At 41.6% G+C, this 23,785-nt stretch overlaps 1 protein-coding gene across 11 annotated transcripts in view; it reads left to right on the top strand.

The window, feature by feature from the left end:
• FMN1 (formin 1) overlaps nt 1-23,785 on the top strand; it is a 429,856-nt gene that overhangs the window by 266,234 nt on the left and 139,837 nt on the right. For all 11 annotated transcript variants that reach the window (XM_042989251.1, XM_042989244.1, XM_042989245.1 and 8 more), the window contains 3 exons: nt 792-879; nt 17,342-17,403; nt 19,344-19,432. In XM_042989251.1, coding sequence (XP_042845185.1) covers nt 792-879; nt 17,342-17,403; nt 19,344-19,432 — 239 coding nt within the window. The remainder of the gene's footprint in view (nt 1-791; nt 880-17,341; nt 17,404-19,343; nt 19,433-23,785) is intronic.

Below are 23,785 nucleotides of genomic sequence, written 5' to 3'. Positions count from 1 at the left end.
TATTATACGAGGTGCTTTACAGATATTATGCAAGTTTTAGAATCACTATACAAAAAAAAATGTAGTCAAGCCCTATCCCTGAGGAAGAAATTAAACTCCTCCTAGAGGGTAAGTCACTTTTCCAAGGCCATTATCACTTTTAAACAGCTAACCAGCTGAGTTGAAATCCCACTGATCTTCCTTCTAAACCACTAGGCAGATGACACAGCCAAGAAGATTAAAGGCTATTGAAGTGACCTAAGAAGTTGCAATGTGGAAATATGCCAATGATAAGTAGAAAAGCTGGATATAAAATTACACATATATTGCAATAACAGTTTAGTTAATTAAGTGTTTGAATAAAAAGATCTGAGTATAATATAAAGATTTTAGCGCTTGTGTTAGACTAGCAGAGTTTGGGGTGGTGTTTTTCCTTTATTTTCTAAAATAGCTATAGTTAGGGGCACCTGTGTACCCACTCTTGCTTTAGGTTCAGGTCATGATCTCACAATTTGTGAGGTCTCAGGCTCCGCGCTGACAGTGTGGAGCTTACTTGGGATTCTCCTTCCTTCTCCCTCTTTCTCTGCCTCTCCCCCACTTCCACACATGTGCTCTCTCGCTCTCAAAATAAATAAATATTTTTTAAAAATCTACAGTTGTGGATAAGTCACTTTAGTATTAAAATCTTGTTAAAATAGAGTGTAGCATCAGTTTAATTCATCAAAGTATCTAAAAATCTTAATGTTTTTGGTATGCTTCTGAAAGATTGCACAGATATCTGAGTGTGTATTAACTTTGTTTTTAAATTCCAGATCATCAAGTTATTGGATGGAAAGCGATCTCAAACTGTGGGAATCTTGATATCTAGTTTGCATTTAGAAATGAAGGATATCCAGCAGGGTAAGTCTTCGCTGTTGCTTTTTTCCAACTTTAAAATTTTTCAGCATTTTATTGTGAAAAGTTTTAAATGTATAAATTATTAGAATGCCATATAATAAATCCCATGTACTCAGTACCCAGCTACAAAACTACCAGTTCATTCCTGTTTCATCTGAAGTACCCTCTCTCACCAGCTGGACTATTGTAAAGTCATCCCAGCCATTTACAATTCATCTGTTAAAAATGTCAGAACACTGATAAAAGTTAAGAGATGCTTTTTCAAGCATAATTCTAGTGCCATTATTGTGCATTTAAAAACATTTATGATAATTTCTCAGTATTATCATATATGTAATTCTAATTTCCCTGACTCTATACATGCTAATTCATCCATTTGTTTACAATTAGTTTGAATGAGGACGCAGACAAATTTCATGCATTGCCTTTGCTGTGTCCCTCAGTTTTCTTTTAATCTAGAAGTTTCTGCACTCCATCGTATTTCTTTTTTTCCTTTGTAATTATTATTGTTATTATTTTTTAAGAAATCAGATCATTTGTCCTGTGGATTTTCCCACATTTTAGATGTTCTGATTGCATTGCCGTGTTCTCATTTATTACATTTTTCTGTACCCATGTGGTTCCTGTAAATTGTTAGTTTGATCTAGAGACTTCATCTGAGTAGGGTGACACTCGCTTCGTGAGTGCTCTCATATATTATATCAAGAAATACATAATATCTATTTGTTTATGTTGTTAGTGGGATTCATGATTTCATTAGAAGTGCAAAATAATTATAATGCTAACTCCATCAATTCTTCATTAGCTGGAATACTTCTGTGGAGGAACACTTTTCCTCTTCATCCTCTTGGCTACGTCATTGTTTTTTAATCCCTTCTTTTTTTTCAAATGATACTATTTCAACTTGGTTATCTTTGGCATAATTTAAAATATGACCTTTAAAAAGAGGAAATATTACTTCCATCTATTTTTCTTCGTCTCTAGAAAAGTAGACCAAAACCCATCTTACCTTTTTGAAATCTGTGTTTTGCATGTAAACAACACTCCCCTTTCTCAGTAATCATTTAAATGTAATCTTTATTTTGACATGTCATTGATAATATTTTCTGAATAGTAAACTCTCGTAGATGGTTTCAGTAGAGTTTAGCATGGGTTTAGCGGTAGAGGCAATTTCAAACCACATTGTCCTTCAGGTCTCAGTCTTTGTTACCTCACAAACGTTTGTTTCACTCTGGTGCACCGCAGAAGGCTCCCAGAGGTCCCGAACCAAAAGACACTCAAAATATACACACGAGTTCTCCTCTCAAAGGAGTTTTGCTTTATTGCAAACATTAAAAATTCCACATAAAGCTAAAAATATTCTGAATTGGATGATAGTCATAGTATTCAAATGAACTATTTGTAATATTTAAGCTTAATTAAGTAGAAATAAATACATAAGTGTGAATATTAAACCTCAGAAAATGTTGCAGGAGTGGATTTGAATCTGGACAGGGGTAGCTAAAGGGGTCCACCATCACAATTAGAAAGGGATTCTTTAGTGATTTTAGGGGTTAGATCTTTTAGAAGAATTGAGTTTCATTTCAAACCAGGAAACTGTCATGCTAGTGAAAAAGTGGAACAGATAAATCAGCAGGAAAGTTTATAGCCATTTGTCAAAGAGACTGAGTTTTTTATGTAGTCTGAATTTGGAAAGGAATTCTCCAGATCTAGCGGCAGAGTCTTATCCTCAACAACAGTATTCTTCCTAAGTTTGGTGAAAATCAGTTCTGCTTGGTTTCATCATGATGATGTGTGGCGCTGTGGATATGAATCTTCACAATGGCGGCAGCATCTTAGACTTTATTCAGTTCTTTTTAGGCACATCCTGCTGTGGTATATCAGATGGCCATATGATGAGAGTCATTCCAGCCATGTGGTATTCCATTTACCAACTCTGGACTATAAAACTTCTTTCCAAGGCACTTCAGCCTTGTTGGAGTGAACGCTCATTGTGAGTTAGATAAGAGATGAGTTCACCCATACCTTTTCCAGTATTCTACTCTAGATGAGAACATGCTTACCTGAAGCACTAGCAAACTTACATGTTAGTGTTAGAAATGTCACTTGTAGCATCATAGATTTCTAGCACTTGTGGGCACCATTTTAGTCCTTTCTCCTTTTTCAAGCACCTCCATTCCCCACCACAGAGTTGGCTCCTAAGTTCTTAAAAAAAAAAAAAAAAAAATCACCTCTATTCCATGTCTTCATTTAGTAATGCATTCCAGATGAACATAACCCGAGCTTAATTTTTCTTTAGAACCATTTGACTGACACTGGCATCTGAAGGTCACTTAGGAGCCCGAGCTGTGTCAGTTACATTTCATTCTGAGTCTGTGTCTGGTCGTGAATGGAATGCACTTGGCCTTGTGTTGTCATCCTGATGAAAGGACTCCCTGTGCTGATGTTGGCCCACAATGCGTGTTTTAATGTGAGAGGGGCTGCAGTGAGATCTGATTGGGGCTGGCCAGCTGGCAGCCAGGCAAGGTCGCACAGCACATCAGCCCTGGTGAAATGACCACAATTAAGAGGCCATCCTTCAGCCTTTGGTCATATATTCATCTTTGTCAGTGCACAAAGACAGATGCACTAACTCGCATTTTCCAAACTCACAAGATGCTGATGTATAAACCAAAAAGTGAGAGGATACACTTAGAGAACAGACTTTTCCTTTGTCATGATGAAAATGTTTCTCACCGCTGATCATTAATACCTCCTTATCATTTGCCTCTCCTTGGCATTGTATCTTTGTTTATGCTCTTTCTCCCCTAACTGGGATCACAGGTTGGTCACCTTGATAATGGTTTAGGTACATCCATTCACAATTACCTCCCATAGATGGATAATCCAGTATTTCCTGGTTCAAGTCTTAAAAAACAACCTTGTCTTCCTCATTTCTAAGGGTGATTGCTTCTCTGTTGTCCAGTAGACACTGCCTTTGATACATATTCAAGAAGTGGGATTTTGAGGCTCTGTACCTCCAGGTCCTACAGATAGCAAGTTTGCTCCTTTATGTCATGTTGTTTTTCTTTTCTAAGAATTTCTCTGATAATAAAGCTTTGTTTATAACTCATTGGGCTAATGTAGCACATATAAAGCCATTCAATATTTAAAATTTTAAGTTAATTAAGAAAAATAGACCAAGCCTTAGAATAGATGGAATCAGAATGTCATATATTCATTTTGGTGCATTCGGGCAAAAACTTCCTTCCTTCCTGCCTTCCTACCTTCCTACCTTCCTACCTTCCTGCCTCCCCTCCCTCAGTAAACATGGATTGAATACCAGTTGTTGTTGTTGTTGTTGTTGTTGTTGTTGAATATAAATTATTGTCAAATTGGCTTCCATACAACACCCAGGGCTCATCCTGACAAGTTGAATGCCAGTTTTGTATCAGGCACCATGACAGCCACAGCACACAAGATCCAGACTCGAACATTCTCAGGAGTGCACAGGATGGTGGGAGAGATGTGCATAGCAGCCCAAGTGGACAATAGAGCTGCTTACGAAATAACAGCGTAGCATCCAGACTCCTGTAAAACTCGAGCTTTAATGGACAGAACAGTGGTCATCACACAGAGAAGCTTTTCCAACTAAGGAAAGAAGGCATGCAAGGAGGAGGTCCTGCTGGAATCTATGGATCCTATGTGAATGCAGGTTGTTTCAGGCCTTGGGGCTAGAAAGGCAAGCAGCGTCCAGAACAGGAGGAGCCCTGAATATCGTCATATCATCATGCAAAATTGGGATATTATCTCTTCAGTAACAGGGAGACAGGATTTAAGAGTTTCAGTCCCGTGATCTAATTTTGAATACAGAACCACCTCTCAGGCTGTGGGAGATGGGCTTGCAAGGCCTTGCGTGCTGTGGCCTCAGCTGGTCCCTCTTACTTTCCTTGGCTGTTCTTGTTCCCCGCCTCACTGCACGCTAACCACAACAGAACTCTTTGATTGCTTAAAATGGCCAAGTTCTTTTCTTCTTCTGTGTCTTTGAAGGCATAGCACTTTTTGAGTGAGCCACATTGCACATTCCCTATGTTTGAAATGCTTTTCTGCCCCACCATAGCTAGCTTCTTTCCTTTGCTAGGTTTTGGCATATAGAATCTCCCTCAGAGACCCTCCCTTCAATTGAAGCTACCCTAAGTTAATTCTCTTATATTCTACACAGCTCTCAAGACTTCATTTGTTCATTTACTGATGTTTTCATTTACATCTACCATCAGAGTGTAAGTTCTGAGATGGAGATTGCTCAGTGATGTGTCCCTAGCACCTTGAAAATGTGCCTGGCACCTGAATGATGATCATCCAGTGTCTGCTGAATGGGTAAATAGAAATCATCCTGAAGGTGGATAAATCTGCTAGAAAGGGATTGCGGGGCTTCTGGGTGGCTCAGTCGGTTGAGCATCTGACTTGGGCTCAGGTCATGATCTCATAGGTTGTGAGTTCAAGCTCCACGTCGGCCTCTGTGCTGACAGCTCAGAGCCTGGAGCCTGCTTTAGATTCTGTGTCTCCTGCTCTCTCCGCCCCTCCACTGCTCACACTCTCTCAAAAATAAATAAACATTAAAAAAATTAAAAAATCTGTTGGAAAAGGATTGTGATGATTGAGATAATAAATGGTGAAGGCCAGAACTAAGGTGTTATCTATAGAAATGTATGGAGACCACATACAGGGGCTATTTGGAGAGACAATTGCTTCATTTAGCCACATCAGAGGCAATCTGTGATGGAGAAGTCGTATATGTACGTTGGATTTCTGGCTTCAACAGGAATGTATATAAGTACCAAAACATAAACTGGAAATACAGAAGAAAAAGTGTAGGTAGAAGCAGAAAGATCAATTTGGTTTTAGATGATCTGAGTCCGAAATGACTGGAGACATTGAAGCTATTGTATTCACCTAGCGTCTGAAAACTCTAGTCTAATGCTAAGTAGATAGGGCTATGTTGGAGATACGATGTCTCCAAAAAGGGAACCACCTTTATCGCTTTCTCTCTACCCAAGATGGTATTGGACATCTTGGAGAAAGCTGGGTCTCTAAACTGACTGAAGTTTAAAGCAGTGCATGACTAAAGGCAGGACCTTGGTTGTGGGGGAAGAATGGCTTCAGGAGACTGACCATAATACCCACAGCACTTGTATTTGGTCCAGGAGGGACTCTGAATAAGTGATTTACTTCTTGCTGGCTTTCCATCTGCTAAACTGGATGACTTGTGTTTAGAAGCATTTTGGCATCCTTGGACGCAGTGACTGCCTACATGATTGCAAATTAGTGTTTTCATTCCACGTTAGTGATTTCCTCTCATTCTTTTCCCAGGGGAGATGGAAAATTGCTGTTGACTGTTCTTGACATAAACCTCTGTATGCCTTGCAACACACTAGGTGCCAGAAACCTCTTGGCATTCATTTGGAATTTCCCGTACACTCACAATTTATATTTATAATATTTAATCTAACATCAAAATAAAACATTTTTCAGTTCAGTTCTTACCAGTCCAGAATCTCAGTTTGGGAATTCAGTTGCATCAAAGACTATCTTTCTGTTTACGAATCTCAAATCAAAATGTGGGAGGATGCCAGTTAGTTATATGCCCAGAATCTAAGACCCAGATCTGAGAATGCCCACTGGACTTTGCTCCCTTTTACCTATTAATTTCTAGAAATCTCTGTCCATGTTTATGCCAGGTGTCTAAAACATAATTTTACCAGGCATCTGAAATTCACCATGAATTGCCTAGGATTTTCCTGGGGAACATTCTAATTCTAGCCTGGAAGACCCTTTACTGAAGGCAGGTGGTCTCCAAATTTTTTATTGTGCACTCTACCAGTAAAAAGTTTCAGAACACGCTTCTTAAGCTCTGTTTTCTAAAACATGTATATCATATAAATGTGTGACAGAACTAATATCCACATTATAAAACAAATGCCAAAATGTGAATTAAGGTGAGATTCATATTATTTTTAAATGTCTTGCTAATTTCTCTGGCTTTGGGTTCTCATTGGCTAATATCTCAAGGCTCAGTATAAAAATAGGGATGGACTCATTATTAACAATAGTGTATTTAAACCCATGCTTCAAATAGTCCCTTGATAAATTCTGTTATAATATATGGGGGTCAGTGTCTTGGCAAATCTGACTCAACTGTCCTTGCTTTTAACTCATTGCATGACTGGTGGAGAACTTGTACTGTCAGTCAGAGTGTCTGCTCTGCCATTTTCTTATTGTTGATGGATTATTTTGGGGGGTTTCTCTGCAGGAACCTTCTTTTTTTTAACTTTTTTTTAACATTTATTCTTTTTTTGAGACATGGAGACAGAGTGTGAGCAGGGAAGGGGAAGAAAGAGGGGGAGACACAGAAGGCCCTGAGCTGTCAGCAAAGAGCCTGATGCAGGGCTCGAACTCACGAACTGTGAGATCATGACCTGGAGCCAAAGTCGGACCCTTAACCGACTAAGCCACCCAGGTGCCCCATCTGCAGGAACCTTCTGAAGCCAACTTGTTTATTTTGTCCAGTTTAGCTAAAACCAGATTGTAGAATCATAATACTTCATTTAAGTGGGCCCCCCAAAACCACAGTATATTGAAAGTAAAAGAACAAGTAAGGATGCCACATAAGAAGGAGTTTACCCACCAAAGGTGACATGTGATCCCGAGCTGCTGACATACTGAATGAAGGTGCCAGGGTCAGTCAACTTACTGAATATTAAAAGACCTCAATTTTTAAAATGATCTCTGGGTGAATGGAAACAATAGGCCTAATACTTCCCTTCCCTTTCCCACCTTCTTCTTCTTCTGAGTCTGAAACACCTGAGCAGCAGGGTTCCCACCCACCCCTTTCTAAACCACTGTACATTCCTTCACTCACAGAGCTGAGTCCTGAAAGCAGAGGGTGGCATTTCTTTGTACTTTACCTTCAGGCAACTGGCTGAGACCATCCAATCTGCCTGGAATGTAATTTTGGCTTAAAAGAACCAGAACTAATGGAAGAACAGAAGCAGCTTAACCCAAACTGTTTCTCATTCCACTGCCCTACGGAGAATAGAATGGAGGAAGGAGGGGAGGTTTTGTGAATTCTGCGCCTGTGTCCTTCTTTGAGGTTTGAACCATGGACAATTTTAATTACACCTATAAAATGGTACCTTGGGCACCTTCGGGCATAGTACATGCCTGAACTTAGGTGAGAATTGGGAGTTTTGCTTTATAAGACTGAGTGATTTTGAGTTTTGGCAATAGACAAGCGTCCCTTTTGGGACAGTCCTTTCTTCTACCGCCCAGCCAGCTCCCGCCGACTATGTCATTTACACTTGCCTTCTCTTTCCATCAAAGCCCAAATTAAGGTCTGTACCAACTAGTATGACACATTAGCAGGCATTTGGTGATGTAGGTAAGACTGTAAGTATAGGCCCTTGATAGTTCTTGTTCTTTATGGTACTGGAGGCAAATTTTGTTTGTGTTTCTTCATTCTTTGTGCCTTTGCTGTTCCTTTTAGTCTGTTCCAGCATGCAATTGTTAATATCTTTAAAAAAAGATAAGACTTTATATTACTCTAGCTTGTATTTTCTTTTTATATTTATATTTTCTTTTAAGACAATGGCTTTTCAAGTTCCTCAGTTCTAGTTTTTAGAAATTTTTTGCTCTGACTTTGACTGCAATACTGATGATTTTGAATAACTGCAAGTAGTTCGCAAAGATTGAAGTTAGACTGTTTTCTTATGTATATTGCGATAGCATATTAGGACTGTATTAAATATTAGTGATTATTAAATAACGGTGAGTTTATGGTTGTGTATAAGACACAAACAGAATTTTTGTAGCATGAGGCATATCTGGTTCCCACCGGGAGGCTGTTGATTAATGTAAAAAAAAAAAAGCATGTAATGCTATTTAGAGACCACAGTGTTTGTGTAGACTGTTGTGGGGAGTTGGCTCACTGATTTTTTTGTTTGTTTTTTAAGATGGTAAGGATTTTAGGTGGAGGGATTATTTATAGCCTAGCACTTATAAAGGATAAAAGAAGCATAATCCTAGTCCAGTAAATTTGATTATGGAACTGAGCTTGGGAAATCAAGCTGTCTGACCTCGTGCCTTAGTTTCACCATCTGTAAAACTAGGTCCAGCAGCAGCACCCACCTCACCCTTAGAATAATGCCTGGTACACAGGAAATTCCCGATAAATGCAGCTGTTCATTTATTAAGTATAACTGTTTAGGTAGTAAGGTCTGCCTAGACAGAGATTATTTTAAGCTTTAGTAATCGGTGCCTTTAGCATTTCATCTGGAAGGACGCATAGAGCTAGGCTTTGTGCGTCCCTATATCTGCCCAGGTGTGCCTGGTGCCAGAGGTGGAACGTAGTGGTCAGTAGAGAAAAGTGAGGCATATTGAGAAAAGGTTGTAGGAGATCTATGACCATGGCAAAGAGACCTGGTTACAGACCTCTTCAGTGGGGGCAGGCTCTCCCCCCCGACTCCACACTTCAATCTGCCTGGCCCCCTTTTCACCTCTTGCCAAGTTTTATCCTGAATTTGGTCTTCCCTCTCCATGACAGCCTTGTCATTATGAGGTGAGCCTGTGGGGAGATGTTCCTGCTGGACCTTTCCTCAGCTCTCGGATGCTACCCCTGCCTCATCCATGACCCCACATCCTTGCCTTTTCTTTGCTAGAGGTCAGGGTAGTTGGTTTGTGGGAGTTTTGAGGGGTCTGTTAGCTGAGAGTTTTAAAAACCCAATGCCTTCTATGATATGGTCCCCATTTCATTCTCTTTCCCTTACAAGTTGAATATTTATTAAGCCGTAGAAATATCAGTAATTTGGACCAAACAGCTAAGTTTTATGCTGGCCATTTGGAAGTTAATGTTGTTAAGAAAATAATTTCTATTAGTAGAGCCAAATAATCCTATTAATATTTGTTTTCGTGGGCTGAGAATAAATCTGCAAACAATTTGCAAACAATTATTAAACACCCACTTTGTGCAAGGTGTTCATGTCAACCACTTACTGAAGGAAACAGAACAAGGCATAAACTGGGCAGCATAGAGGTGATTTTTAAAATCAACATCAGCCAAATCCTAGTAAGCTACCCCAGCTCTATCTGTCTGTGGCATCTTCCACACCTTGGATGACCAGATTTACTTTGGCTAATCTAACAGACCGAGGCGTGTGCCTTTCCTACCTCAGTCTTCCATGTGTTTCTTGCCCAAAGGTGTTCCTTCAGTCAAAAAGAACAGCTCCTTTAAGTAACTGCTTGTGTTTTACTAATTAGAAGCCCTTCAAACAGCAAGCACAGTCATTTTTGGTTTATTTGGAAATGGTTGCACTCGGGGATAGAAAAGTGTTCTGGGTTAAAAATGGCTAGAGGGCTGAGAGAATTCCTGCATGTTCTTTCTACTTACCCTGGTCTTGTGAAAAGCCGCCTCCAAACTGGAGAGGGAATTTCCCTATCGTGTAAGACCCTGACCCTGTGCATGTGCCTGAAGCAGGCACATAGTTTTTATGTGTGCCTGTTAGTTTGAATCTGTGATACTGATCTGCTTTTTGTCCCTGCTGACGGTTATTATATCTTAATGGGCGAAACACTACTCTAATGATCCTTGTGTATATAATTCTTGGAGTACAGAGCAGGCACCAGAGGACCACATAAAAATGTTTGCCTCAATTTCCCTGCAAAAAAGGGGCCCAGAAACCAGACTTGACCAAGTAACAGATTTTTAAAGGTAAAGGAACCCAATAAAATTACCAGCTTTTCACAGCGTGTGTCTATTTCCTTTCGACATATTGTGAGGTGTAGGTGAAATATTCTAACCGAACTGACAGTGTGAGTGGGGATAACTAAGGAGAGAGGGAGATAAAAGTAGAAACCACCAGCAATGATTGATATTGCAGTAGCAGGGAGTTGTCGGGGTCTCCCCTTTGTGGATTTGACGCTTCACCTTTCTGACACCATTTGCAGGAGTTGTTGGTATAATGAGCCCCAAACAGATGGGAACAAAAGCAAGAATGACCCGGAATTACTGTATCAGGGCTTTGAGGCATGCTATAGAATTGTGTAGGCTGGTATTTGCTTATCCAGCTCATAAGATACAAGGTAGGGGTGTGTGTGTGTGTGTGTGTGTGTGTGTGTGTGTGTGTGTGTGTGTGTGTGAGAGAGAGAGAGAGAGAGAGAGAGAGAGAGAGAGAGAGAGAGCGAGAGCACATGCATGCTACAGAGCAAGAAAGACAGAGTGTGGTTTTTAAAGTATAAAATGGAAAAAAAAATAATAAAATAAAGTATAAAATGGAAAGAGTTACCTAATCCCTAGTAATTCCAAATATGTTTTAATCAATGACTGATTTCTTTCTGTATAGTAATCATCTGTGAACTAATTAATGGGCTCATGTAATGGTTAGAAGTTTGGTGATAAGTGCCTTCAAGAACAGACTCTTGGGGCATCTGGGTGGCTCAGTCGGTTGAGGGTCCGACTTTGGCTCGGATCATGATCTTGTGGTTTATGGGTTCAAGCACCACATAGGGCTTGCTGCTGTCAACCTGTCAGAGCACGGCCTGGTTCGTATCCTCTGTCCCCCTCTCTTTGCCCCTCCCCAGTTTTTGCTCTCTGAAAAATAAATATTAAAAAAAAAGAATCAACTCTGTAATACACTGTGCCAATATTTGTGGAATAGAATGATCAGTTATTGATTCCAGCCCTATGTAGGAACTTAAAATGTTTCTGGTGAATAGGAGGCAGAATTATGTGCACGAAAACAGCTCTTCTAGGAGTCCTAGTACCTATGCCCTTACTTTTTAGACCTTTGGCCAATAATCTAACCTTCATTGGCTACTCTGTAGTAGAGAAATGATAGAAATAATTTCCTTAAGGGGCGCCTGGGTGGCTCAGTCGGTTAAGCGGCCGACTTCAGCTCAGGTCACGATCTCACGGTCCGTGAGTTCGAGCCCCGCGTCGGGCTCTGGGCTGATGGCTCAGAGCCTGGAGCCTGCTTCCGATTCTGTGTCTCCCTCTCTCTCTGCCCCTCCCCCGTTCATGCTCCGTCTCTCTCTGTCTCAAAAATAAATAAAACGTTAAAAAAAAATTAAAAAAAAAAAAGAAAGAATTTCCTTAAGCTCCTAGACTCAACCAGGATATCTCTTCAGAGTGCTTCTTCCACCTCTGAATTTTATTTTGTTTTTAAGACCCTTACATGGAAGAGAGAAAACCTCAGTGGAATACTTGGCATTGACCCCAAATTAATCTAATTCTTCCTTCATAACTAGTTTTCCTCTCCCCCATTTCTCCCCCAGGTCCATATCTAGCTCTTTTTTTTTTTTAATTTTAAAAAATATCCATTTTTGAGAGAGACACAGAGCATGAGTGGGGGAGGGGCAGAGAGAGAGGGAGACACGGAATCCAAAGCAGGTTCCAGGCTCTGAGCTGTCAGCACAGAGCCTGACACAGGGGTTGAACCCATGGACTGCAAGATCATGACCCAAGCAAAAGTTAGACGCTCAACCGACTGAGCCGCCAGGCACCCCAGGCATATACAGCTCTTAAGCTCCTCTGCCTATTCCTGTGGGTGGCCCAAAGCCCTTCCTCCAATTGTAGATGTAGGGCCTCAGGTGGTTTTCACTCCAGCGTCCTCAGTCCCATAGCTACTTAGTTATGCCACTCGGTAGTGCTCTGTAGTGTCCTTCTCCTCTGTCCTGTGCTTTCTATCCACGGTATTTGCTACTTCTTGTTCATTGGAATAGATTCTAAACCAGTTTTTCCAAATTTTGACATGTCCTATAGAATATAACTGTTAGGTTTACGACACCACTCATAACTTCTCAGTGCCTCCATGCTGTGTATTGAGTGCCTTATAGGCTCTTCATCATGGCCTTCATCAGAATTCTACCGATCTTGCTCTAGACTAGAATTAACACTCTCTTCAACCAAAATGGAACTACCTGCCCTTGCCTGCATCTTCCATGAGCCTGTCTGCATCTGTTTCTTCCATGTGAAATGTCTCGCATCCTTCCAGTTGATGTTCACTGGAACTTGTAAATTTACAGATTGTCATTGCTTGGAATGCATTTGGCTCAGTTAATGGTAATTCATAAATGGGTGTCTGAGGTATCTGCCTGAAGCAATATAACCATTGAATTTTTACTCGTAACCTTTTCACCTAAGGTGATACTGCTGTTTAAAACATTTTTGGAGGTGAAGAATGAAGGGAAAGCTATTTTCCTTATTATTTCCTTGAAAATGAGGCAAGTAGCGTATCTCCAGTGAGTGTGTAGATGAAGGCATGATTATGCAACCTGACCAAATAAACCTTGATTTCTTACCGGGGACTAGTGGGGGTGAGCAAACAACCCTAATTCAGATACACCCCTCAGAAGACAATATTTTCATCTACCAAAATCCTATCCTTTTCCAAAATTTGTTTTCTTTTAAAGACCCTATGCTCTCTTATCAGGAAGCATTTCCTGATACCTAACAGAACTCCCGTTGGTATTCTTGTAACCTGTATCCCACTTTTATCCCTGTTACATACCAGGTGTGAGGCCAGATGCTGGGGTTATCGGGATGCTTAGAAACCATCCCTGACTACAGGCTTCCTCAGTCCAGCAGTGGAGGGTAACTGTTCTGCTACACGCTGTTAATACAGGCTCTTTATTAGACTTTCTTCCCCTGTGTAAAATACACATGCAGGTGAAAGAGGAAGAGAGTGAGGACTTAGGAATCTGAAGGTCAAGGAGTTCCTTCCAGGGCAGGAAACCTTTCCCCTGGGCCTTGGGGGAGGGTGTATGGGAAGGGAAGAATCCTTGGCATGCCGCCCCAAATGGCTGGAGCACAGGCAGCCTGGGAGAAGGGGAAGTGGTAGGGGATGAGAGTGGAAGTGTAGCTTGGGACTGGGAAAGGAATGGGCTTAAACATCAGGCCAAGGCATTTGGGGGTTTACCCAGTATTTAAAGGAAATACGTATGAGGTATTGTAAACATCAAAGTAAAATGTTGAGACCCATGGTTTTAAAAATAGAATGGTGGCAGGGCACCCGAGTGACTCAGTTGGTTAAGCGTCCGACTTTGGCTCAGGTCATGATCTCATGGTTTGTGAGTTTAAGTCCCCCATCAGGCTCACTGCTGTCAGCACAGATCCTGCTTCAGATCCTCTGTCCCCCTCTTTCTCTGTCCCTCCCCTGCTCATGCTTGTGCTCTCTCTCTCAAAAATAAATAAACATTAAAAAATCATAATGGTGGTGGTTTGATGAACAGTAGATTGATAGGAGAGATGGAAATTGGAGGTGACAATGAGTCTGACTTTCTGAATGGACCCAAAGGTATCTTGTATTTCTTTGAAAACACTTGAGCCATTATTTTTTGTAATGACAACTATTTGTGCATATCCCTTACTATTAATAATGTTTCCTGAAGTTGGGCTTGGAGCAGGGTTTTGAAGGACCAGAAAGTTTTAATAGCACTACTCCTATCTGGAACACTCATGAATTCTGGAAAGTTTCCTTTATAACACAAACTACTCAGTAGTTGTTGTCTTCTTTCCAGATATTAAAGGAGATAAGGCATTAACAAGCATTAAAACACATTAACCATGTGTATATTTATTTTTTATTTTATTTTTAAAGTTTATTTTTTTTAATGTTTATTTTTGAGAGAGAGAGTATGAGCGGGGAAGGGGCAGAGAGAGAGGGAGGCACCTAATGTGAAGCAGGCTCTAGGCTCTGAGCTGTCAGCAGAGCCTGACATGGGGCTCAAACTCACAGACTGAGAGATCATGACCTGAGCCAAAGATGGACGCTTAACCAACTAAGTCACCCAGGTGCCCCTAAAGTTTATTTATTTTTGAGAGAGAGAGAGAGCAAGAGCGTGGGTGGGGAGGGGCTGAGACAGGGAGAGAGAGAGAGAATCCCAAATAGGCTCCACACTGCCAGCACAGAGCCTGACATGAAGCTTGAACCCACGAACCATAAGATCATGACATGAGCTGAAACCAAGAACCAGGAGCTTAACCGACTGAGTCACCCAGCTGCCGCACCACGTCTATATTTAAAATCCCAATAGTCATCATTCATTGGTACCATTTTCAGTTCATACCATTCTCTATGTGCTATGCCATGCATACATACTCCCCTGCTTAATATTTCCAGTACATGGTATTAGACCCGTTTTATGGATCTGGTGAGGCTCGGATACTTGAACCTGCCAGGATCACATAGTAAGTTTTGCTCCTTCCACGATAGTCATCTTGGTATTTTTTCTGTACCTTAAGCTTGTTCCTTCGTCAGAAAAAGAAACTTCCTTTTGCAGTTATCTCTTCCTAGAAGGCTCATCTCCCAAATATTCACAGAACTGACTTCTTCAGCTCTTAAGTTAAATATTTGTTGCCTCCTCAAAGAAGCCTCATCAACCATCCAATGCAATGCTGCCTATTTCTCTACTTTCTTCATAGTATATTGTTATCTGAAATTATTTTCTGTCCCCTAGGCTAGAGTATAAATTGCATGAGATCAAGTGTTTTGAACCTCCTACACACTTTTGATTTATATAATCACAGCATTAACAGTTTCTAGAACTTAATACACATTCAATAAATATTTACTCAAGGGCTGGGTGAATGAATGAGTGAATGAATGAATGAGTGAATGTTGTCAGAGCCCATGCTTGTTCTCCAGTTCCGTTTTCTAGATGTTTTCTTTCTGTTACCTAGCACAATGGAGCAGTATTGGCTGACCATACAGCCCATCAAACTGTGTGTCTGGGACCCAGACTGATTAAGTTTTAAGAACCAAGTATTTGTTCACCAGAACAACACCACACAGGTCATTCTAATTCTCATTAGTTAAGCTCACTTGGTTATATGTAAGCTTGCAGTTCATATAGAATACCTACAATGTGGAATTAGTTTAGAAGTGAACTTCTCTGATAAATTGTTTGTAGAACTTCACCTTTTCTTACTGCATTCCTGTTGGCTGATTTTTGTAGGAGAATATTGGAATTTACATAAATCAGACATTGTTCCTGGTTGTTTTTTTTAAAGCACCAGACATGTAAAAATTCCTGGTCTAATAAATTAGTAAATTCATATTATCTCCACACACAAAATAACCATCCTGGGAGGGCAAATTCTTTCATTCTTTCCTCAAACTACATTTTTCTTCTGTGGTTTCAGATTGCCCTTTTTAGAAGTGTGATTTTCCTTTGTCTTAGTGGGATCTGAGTCGACTTTGTCACTAGCATGTTAACCTCTCCTTTCCCCACACTTCCATATCTAAGAATAGCTTGTTGATTAACCCTAAGTGAGTGAAGGTGGCCTGCGGAGGAATTTTAAGTACATTTCTCGGTGTTCTGTGAAGTTACATGATCTTAGCTCAGTTAATTAACTTTGTTAAAATTGTATAAGGGGGTTCATACAATTCAGCTATAGAAGACGCAAAACAATTTGAAAGGAACCTGCCCTTTACCTTGATCTCTACCTTCTCCAGAAACCATGCTGTAATGCCAATGAACAGAATAATGGTTGACGAGCAAAATTTTAAGGCATTCTAAATATCACTGGTTGGTTTAATAAAATTAATTAGCCTGCCACGGAGAAAATTTACTAGCGTGCTGGTTAATTTCACAATGTAAAGTCAGAGAAGGGAGGTGGGGTTGAGGGAACAAACCTTATTAGTTTTGAATAATTATTTAAAGATGTGGAGCTGCCTATTCCAAACACTTTGATTGCCAAATCCATTAAGCCTTTACAATCTCAATGTTTGTATCCCAGTATATATAGAAAGGAATCTCTCTAGGTGAAATCATATGCATATTAGTTAACAGCTAGATGACTTAAAGATACAGAATAACAAGTAAAATCCTGATAAAACCATGGGAATGAGAACTTGCCTTAGACTAACTCATGGGAGGTTTCCATAATCTTAATTTGCCATTGATGCAATTATTGCTTTTTCTTGTCTTTTTAATCCAAACAAGATGTTTGCAGTGGCCATGGAAAGGTGCCTAAATCACATGCCTGAATTCATTTAATTTGCCAACATTGTCTTTTTTTCTCTCTTCCTGGTAATGGGCAAGAGTCAGTTCTGGTGCATTAGGTACTAAATCTCTTCAATTACCAGCCGGGAAGAAAGATTTAAAATTGTGCTTCAAACCTACAAACTGATTTAGTTTTAAAGCACAAACACTTCTCCTGTGGAGCCTAAATTAAACTGCAGAAAGGATGCAAAACTTGAGGAATTAAACCAGGCAGGGCCAAGGCTCAGGCCAGGGATAGGAGCCATTTTGGTTTCTTTCACTGGAGCCCCCCTGGCGCAAGAGGAAGGGGAGCAAGAACATGCTGCAGGACACAACTGTGTAAGGAAGTGCAGTGTCCCATTGCCTGGAAGCTAGACGTGTAATACATGTTAGTGTGGGGGAGTCTAATTAAACTTTCCTTTTTTCCCTCTTTCTTTTTGGGTGTTGACAGCCATTTTCAACGTGGATGATTCTGTGGTTGATCTGGAGACCCTGGCAGCCTTATATGAAAATGTGAGTATCAAAGACCTACAGAGCCAGAGTTTCCAGATTATCATATCTTCACTAATTAAAAAAATGTTTAGGTCCAAAAAAATCGTCATATGTGACTCCTTCTGCCCCCCCCACCCCCCGCCCCCAAATCACTGAGCCATTCATGTTCTTGGGCAGAGACGATTTTGACATAGTATGGAAGAGATTAAGGCATAGTTTCTATAAACATAAGCTCCAATGAGAGCAGATGTGAGAAAAGCACTAGGTTCTGACCGTGCTGTGCCATCTGGGTTAGCAGATCTCTTTGCACACCTGCATGAGAGGGTGGTTCAAGGTGAAAGACCCCTTCTGTGCCATGGAACCCAGCCCTGTGGCTTGCTGTCAGAGTGAATGAAGGTGAGCTACCTGCTTACTGTTGCTGCACACTACTGTTTTCTTCTAATGAATGGAAATATTGTTACCATCTTGGATGATTAATTTTAGACCAAATGAGCTGATGACCTTGAATGTGGGAAGTAGTAAAAAGGTGGTGGGTGTGTGCTTTGGATTTAGAGTCAGACAGTTTTACATTTGAGGTCCCACTCCATAGACTGCTGAGTGACTCTGGATCAGTTAAATCCCTTAAGCCTGTTTGATCATCAGTAGAAGGGGATTATAATGGGCTCTGTCTGATTTTTGTGAGTGTTAAAACAGAATTCAATATAAGTAGCAGTAGCAATGTATCTTGAAAATAAACAGCACCAGACACATATGTGGTCTTTAAATTTGGGCTGTATGTGGAATAACCAGCAGCACTGGCAGGCTTTCCTGAGAAGATGACACAGGAAGAGTCAGAGTTCCCATGATTGTTAGCATTTCTGGTTCATTGACTCTGTTAGGATTTGAAAACAGAGTGAACCAGATTCTCTTTACTGAAGTAATGATATTTCCCAGGAAGCTGCTTGGGAGCTCTATAGTATGCCTTGGTCACCATGCTCAAAAAAAGTACTCATTTCGTTGATTATGTCCCCTGGGACCTTAAGTCTCTTATAGAAACTTTCCATAGCATAATAATCCAACCTAGGGAGATTGCCAGTTCCTTACACATTTTACATCATATAAAATTAGAAGCTATTTAGTACACCTGAGTGGGGCCTTCTCGCATTCCATCAGTAAGGCTTTCATTAATAGACAAGAGGGTGCACAAATACCAGGCCTTTGGGAGCTAGCAGTGCATTTGTTGAGTACCCGGAGGGCAGCGTGGTATTATGGGAGGAAGAGAGATTCTGAGTCAGGACGTTTATCCAGTACTTAGTGTGAGCTTACGTAGGATCATCTGAAAAGCGAAGATACAATAGTTGATACTGAAGGACTTTCTAAAAAGCCAAGTGCCTTCTAGATGCTTTTTGTTGTTACTGTGAGCTCAGGACTGTGCATATGGGCAGTACTTGTTAGCTCACAGTAGAGGAAGGCTGCATGCAACTGAAATTATTGGATAAATTGAGAAACTGTAGCTAAGTGCCAAAATAAGCAGTACAGACGAATGTTTACTGAATCTACAAACAGAGAAGGTGGAGACTGGAAATTAAAAAGTCAGGAGCCTACAGAAGTTAGGAGAGCTGTTCTAAGGGTCAGGAAACAAATACTAAGGACAACTCACTGATAACTGCTTGCAGGGGATTCAGAGGCAGCCGTCAAATGTCCTGACTTCTGTGTCCACCTACAGTCGCTTGTTAGGACCATTTGCTTCAGCCAGCGATTCGCAAATGTTAGCATGCATCAGAGTCACCTGGAGGGCTTGCTGCCCCAACCCCCACCCCAGCTTCTTGTGCCTGGGGTAGGGCCAGTTATTTGCATTTCTAACCAGAAACAGGTGATGCTAGTGCTGCTGGTCCAGAGACCACACTTTGAGACACGTTGCTTTAGATAGATTCTCATTGTTCATTCTGCATGTGCTTTGTTTGGTTTCTCTTTTAACACAGAGAGCCCAGGAGGATGAATTGGTTAAAATAAGAAAGTATTACGAGACATCCAAAGAGGAAGAACTGAAGTTGCTGGATAAACCCGAACAGTAAGGACGTTTGAACACTTTTCTGTTAGGCCAAAAGGAGAAATGCATCTCTGTCCTCCTTCCTCCCAGCTCTGGATAATTGCATCTTGACTGTGCCGTGAGCTAAGTCGTAGCACCATGTCCCCATGACCTGTTGCATGCAGCAGAATGACCTGACTGCCCGGAAAAGCATCCAGGGGATTTGTCTCAGCCCCTTTCCCTATCCCTCATGATTCCCCTTTCTTGTTCTAGCAGCTTGTTAATTCCTCCCAGACTAAACATTCTGGCCAAAAGGGTAACTGAGGAAGGAAGAAGTCATTGCTCTGTTTAAGGTTCTGCCGATGCAGTTAAAAAGATGATGTCAGAGTCCCAAAATTCAAATGGATTTTCCTAAATGTCGTGTCCGGTAAATGTAGTCTGAATGTGCCAGCTTTCCCCCAAATCTCTCCACCTGCTCTGCCCAATTTACATGTGACCTTTTTATCATCTTTGTACGTGCTGGTTGGTCACTCTGTTCACTATCTAGAGTTCTTTGCTTTATGGTTTGGGTTGTCATGCCACAGCCTTTGAACACCTAGACCTCTGATGAGTAACTGAGTGGCTCTTGCCTTGACTAAGCCCTTGGGGTCTGCAAACCACAGATAAGTACATGGGGTTCTGCAGCCCTTGGGCCCCAGCTAGCTTTTCATGGCCCAGGATTGAGGATGTGGAATAGGTCCAGAGTGGACAGCAGCATCCTTTGCCTATTGCCACCCTTGAGTGCTTGGTATCCAGTTCAGGCCACTCCCCTCAGCCTGGAGATGAGGTGAGTGGTAAAAAACAAAGAAGAAACTAAGCAATCAGGTTTCGGGGAACAAGTGAGCCCTAGAGACATCTAAGTTTCTTTGGCTTGTGTTGAAACTTTTGTGCCTTGAGCTTGGGTCCCCTAGAATGCCCCACTCCTCTTGGACTGCCTGGGCATTCAGGTTCAGGAAAATACCTCTAAATGACTGGGTGGATGATTTCTAGGTTTATTTGGTTATTGAGAAGCCTTCATGATAATTTGGGAAACCTTAGATGAATTGTTCTCACATGGAGCATAGGAACCACTCCCCATGCCACCCCTGCCCCTCCCCCAAGTTATTTCATGAAGCCCAGGAATATTGTGAATCATTGCAGATGGGGTTCTACTGCCCTTTTGGTCTGGCAACTTGAGCTACCCTCCCTACCAACTCCTGCCCCTGACCAATCCTGTGGTCCACTCCCAAGTCACGTTTCCTAATATAACAGATTAATTCCCACTAAGGTGCTAATGACTGAATGTGAAGTGACTAATAATGGGATGTTTAGACACCAACAAGTCCATGGGGAGTGTTTGAAGACTGTCTTAACCTAGGCTGCTATAACAAAGTAACCCAAAGGATGACTTTATAAACAACAGAGATTTATTTGTCACAGTTCTGGAGATTGGAAGTCTGAGATGGAGGCACCATTACAGTTGGGTTTTGGTGAGAACCCTCTTTCAGAATGTAGACTGCTAACTTCTCGTGGTATCCTCACATGGCGGAAAGCAAAAAGAAAGAAGCAAGGTCTTATGGCTCTTCTCCTAAAGGCACTGATTTCACTCAAGGTCTCAACCCTCCTGACTTAATTACCTCCTAAAGGCCCTACCTCCTTATTGGATTTCAATTGGGGGTTAGGATTTCAACATATACGTTTTGGGGGAACACAAACATTCAGTCCTTAACAGGGACAATAGGGCATATCAAGCATTTGAGTAGTGGCCAACCATACCACGCTGGGCAATGATCTCTAAGCCTGGAGTTCACAAGCTTTTCATGTAAAAAAAATCAAATAGTATTTTAGGCTTTGTTGGAAGTACTTAAACCTGTTGTAGTGCAAAAGCAACCAAACAAATGGGCATGACTGTGCATCAGTAGAGTTTTGTTTATGGACACTGGAATTTGAATTTCATACTATCTGTGTAGATGTCATGAAATGTTATCTTTCTATTGATTCTTTTTCAACCATTTAAAAATATGAAAACTATTCTTAGGTGGCAGGCCATACAAAAACAAGTGATGAGCTGTATTTGGCCTGTGGGCTATAATTTGCCAACGCTGGCTCCATGCACTGGGAATGGCTGACCCAGTGAAATGAACAGTGGGTTTCTACAACTGGAAGTGTTCCCCTTATCCTTTTGGGTTAATGTCTTTCTAGCATTATTTTTCAAGATTAATTGCCAGGACACAGAATAATGGTGGCAGGTAATTAGCAGATAAACTTATTATTCCTGCTGATGTTGATCTGATGATATGGATACTGATGATCTGGGTAAGAGAACATTTTCAAGGTTTATAAGTAGTCATTGCAGTGGCTTCCCAAAGATGCTAAGCAATTACTGGCAGCAAAGAGGACTGTCGCGTTGTCCTGGTAAGGTGATGTGCTCAGGCTCAGCTGCTGGAGGGTGAGGTGCACGGAGGTAGGGGCTTCAGGCCTGAGTGAATTCACCTTTACTGTTGACCTCCTGCATAGTGCAGCGTTTGTTTGATTTTAGCCAGGGTCTGATTTCCTGCCAAGTTATTTGCCATTAGTTCCAAGTTAGTCGACTGTAAGCATGTTTTACATACTGGAAAATATGAATCATATATAGTTCCAGCATTGAAATTTTCTGAGATCCCTATGATGCCCAGTCCTATAAATCAGGGCAGGGAGAGGTTGGCCTCATCACTCACCTCATCAGCTTTCTTGTAGCTCAGGGCCAGATTTAGAAAGCCATTTCGCATAGAGGTGTCATCTGCTTGGGCCTGGGCTGTCTGAGAACCACTCCCTCCAAGGATGGCCTTCAATTCTTTGCATTCTGCCTTTAGATGGTGGTGAGATGAGGTGAGCTCTATTGGATTTGAGTTGGCCAAACACATGCCTTTTGCGGCCTGGATAGAGGACACCATGTAAAGCCTATTGGGATGCCCCACTCAGGGTCCCCAGTTTCCTCAGCACCCTCACAAACACACTGACTTGGTGAAACAAGGCTCTGTGAGTGTACTCCCCTGTGGAGGAACCGTGTACATCCCACTGTGTACACAGCCCTGTGCACACAGCCCTGAGATGGTACCATTTGGGGGTTTAGGGAATGATCAATTAAACATTAGTCCCTTGAAATAGTGGGCCGTATTGCCTCATTCCACCTGTCAGCTGAGTTGGTGCTGTGGATGGGGATCCACACAATGTCATGTGCAGAACTTCTCTCCTAAAGACGGACTGGAGTCGCAGCCCTTCCTGGGAAAATGAACCTGCCCTGGGAAAGAATGAGAAGATCCCTAGTTTGTGGCTACTTTGCTGTTGTTTAGTCCTCTTTATACCTGGCCCTAGGTTATAAAGTTAGATTAGTCTGACAGGAAGTAAATCTATACGTATCCATAAGTACCAAGGCCCAATGCCCCAGACATATACTTGGAGATTTGTAAAAGAGTTCTTATCCCTGCTCATAGGGGGAGAGTATAAAGCACAGCTGGGGGGAATAAGATATTTATCAGCCACTTGCCTCATAGCCCTTGAGGTTACTTATGCCTCTGGTACTCTTCCAGATAAACGGGAAAGGAGGTATCTGTGGTGCTCTTCCTCAGGCCTTCGCACGGCTATTTTAGAACAGAAAGTAACATAAAATCGCAGTCTTCTCAAATTTATGTCTCCAGTAATTCTTATCTTCACATTCCACCAGGTGTCCAAGCCAAAAACCTGCAAGTCCTCCTGGATGCTTCCCAGCATCCCTCGGGGTTGGTCAGTTACTCTGGTTCCAGCTGCCTGAGTAGCCTTTCTCATGTATCTGCCCCTCTCCCTTCACACCACAGACCCCCTTCCCTGCCCTCTGAGAACAGTGTGGCTGCAGCCCTGGAGGTCTTCCAGCGTCAAATCTGCTGTCCCCTTCAACTCACCGGCCAAGCCACTGCCATGGTGATTTTCTTAAAAAAAAAAACTCAAAGTATCACCTCTCTGTTTGAAATCCTTTAAAAGTCTTTATTTTAGAACGCAAATCTCCATTTTAGCATCTGAGTTCTGGTTGTCTTCTCCCACAAACACCATTCATCCTGTCTGGGCCTGTCCTGAGAGTTGGTCACATGTGTCCTGGGCAAGCTCCAGAGGGCTCCAGGGAACCTTGGCCGACATTGTCTGTCGAGGGCTATGACTTGGATGGCCTGCACATGGCTCTCATAGACCCCATCACTGAAATATTTACTATACCCTGCAGCAATGGGTGCTTTATTTTTCAGATTACCAGGAAGGAATTGTGTGTAAGTTAAATCCTCTTCTAAGGTCTTAGCATGGTACCTGAAACACTGTGAATGCTTCCTACATGTCTACGGGACTGACTGAAATTCTTGGTGACTGCTACTC

Source organism: Panthera tigris, chromosome B3 (assembly GCF_018350195.1).
Source record: "Panthera tigris isolate Pti1 chromosome B3, P.tigris_Pti1_mat1.1, whole genome shotgun sequence".
In the NCBI taxonomy this organism is placed as follows: Eukaryota; Metazoa; Chordata; class Mammalia; order Carnivora; family Felidae; genus Panthera; species Panthera tigris.
The sequence above is the reverse complement of the archived record's forward strand: the minus strand, read 5'-3'. Positions and strand labels throughout refer to the sequence as shown.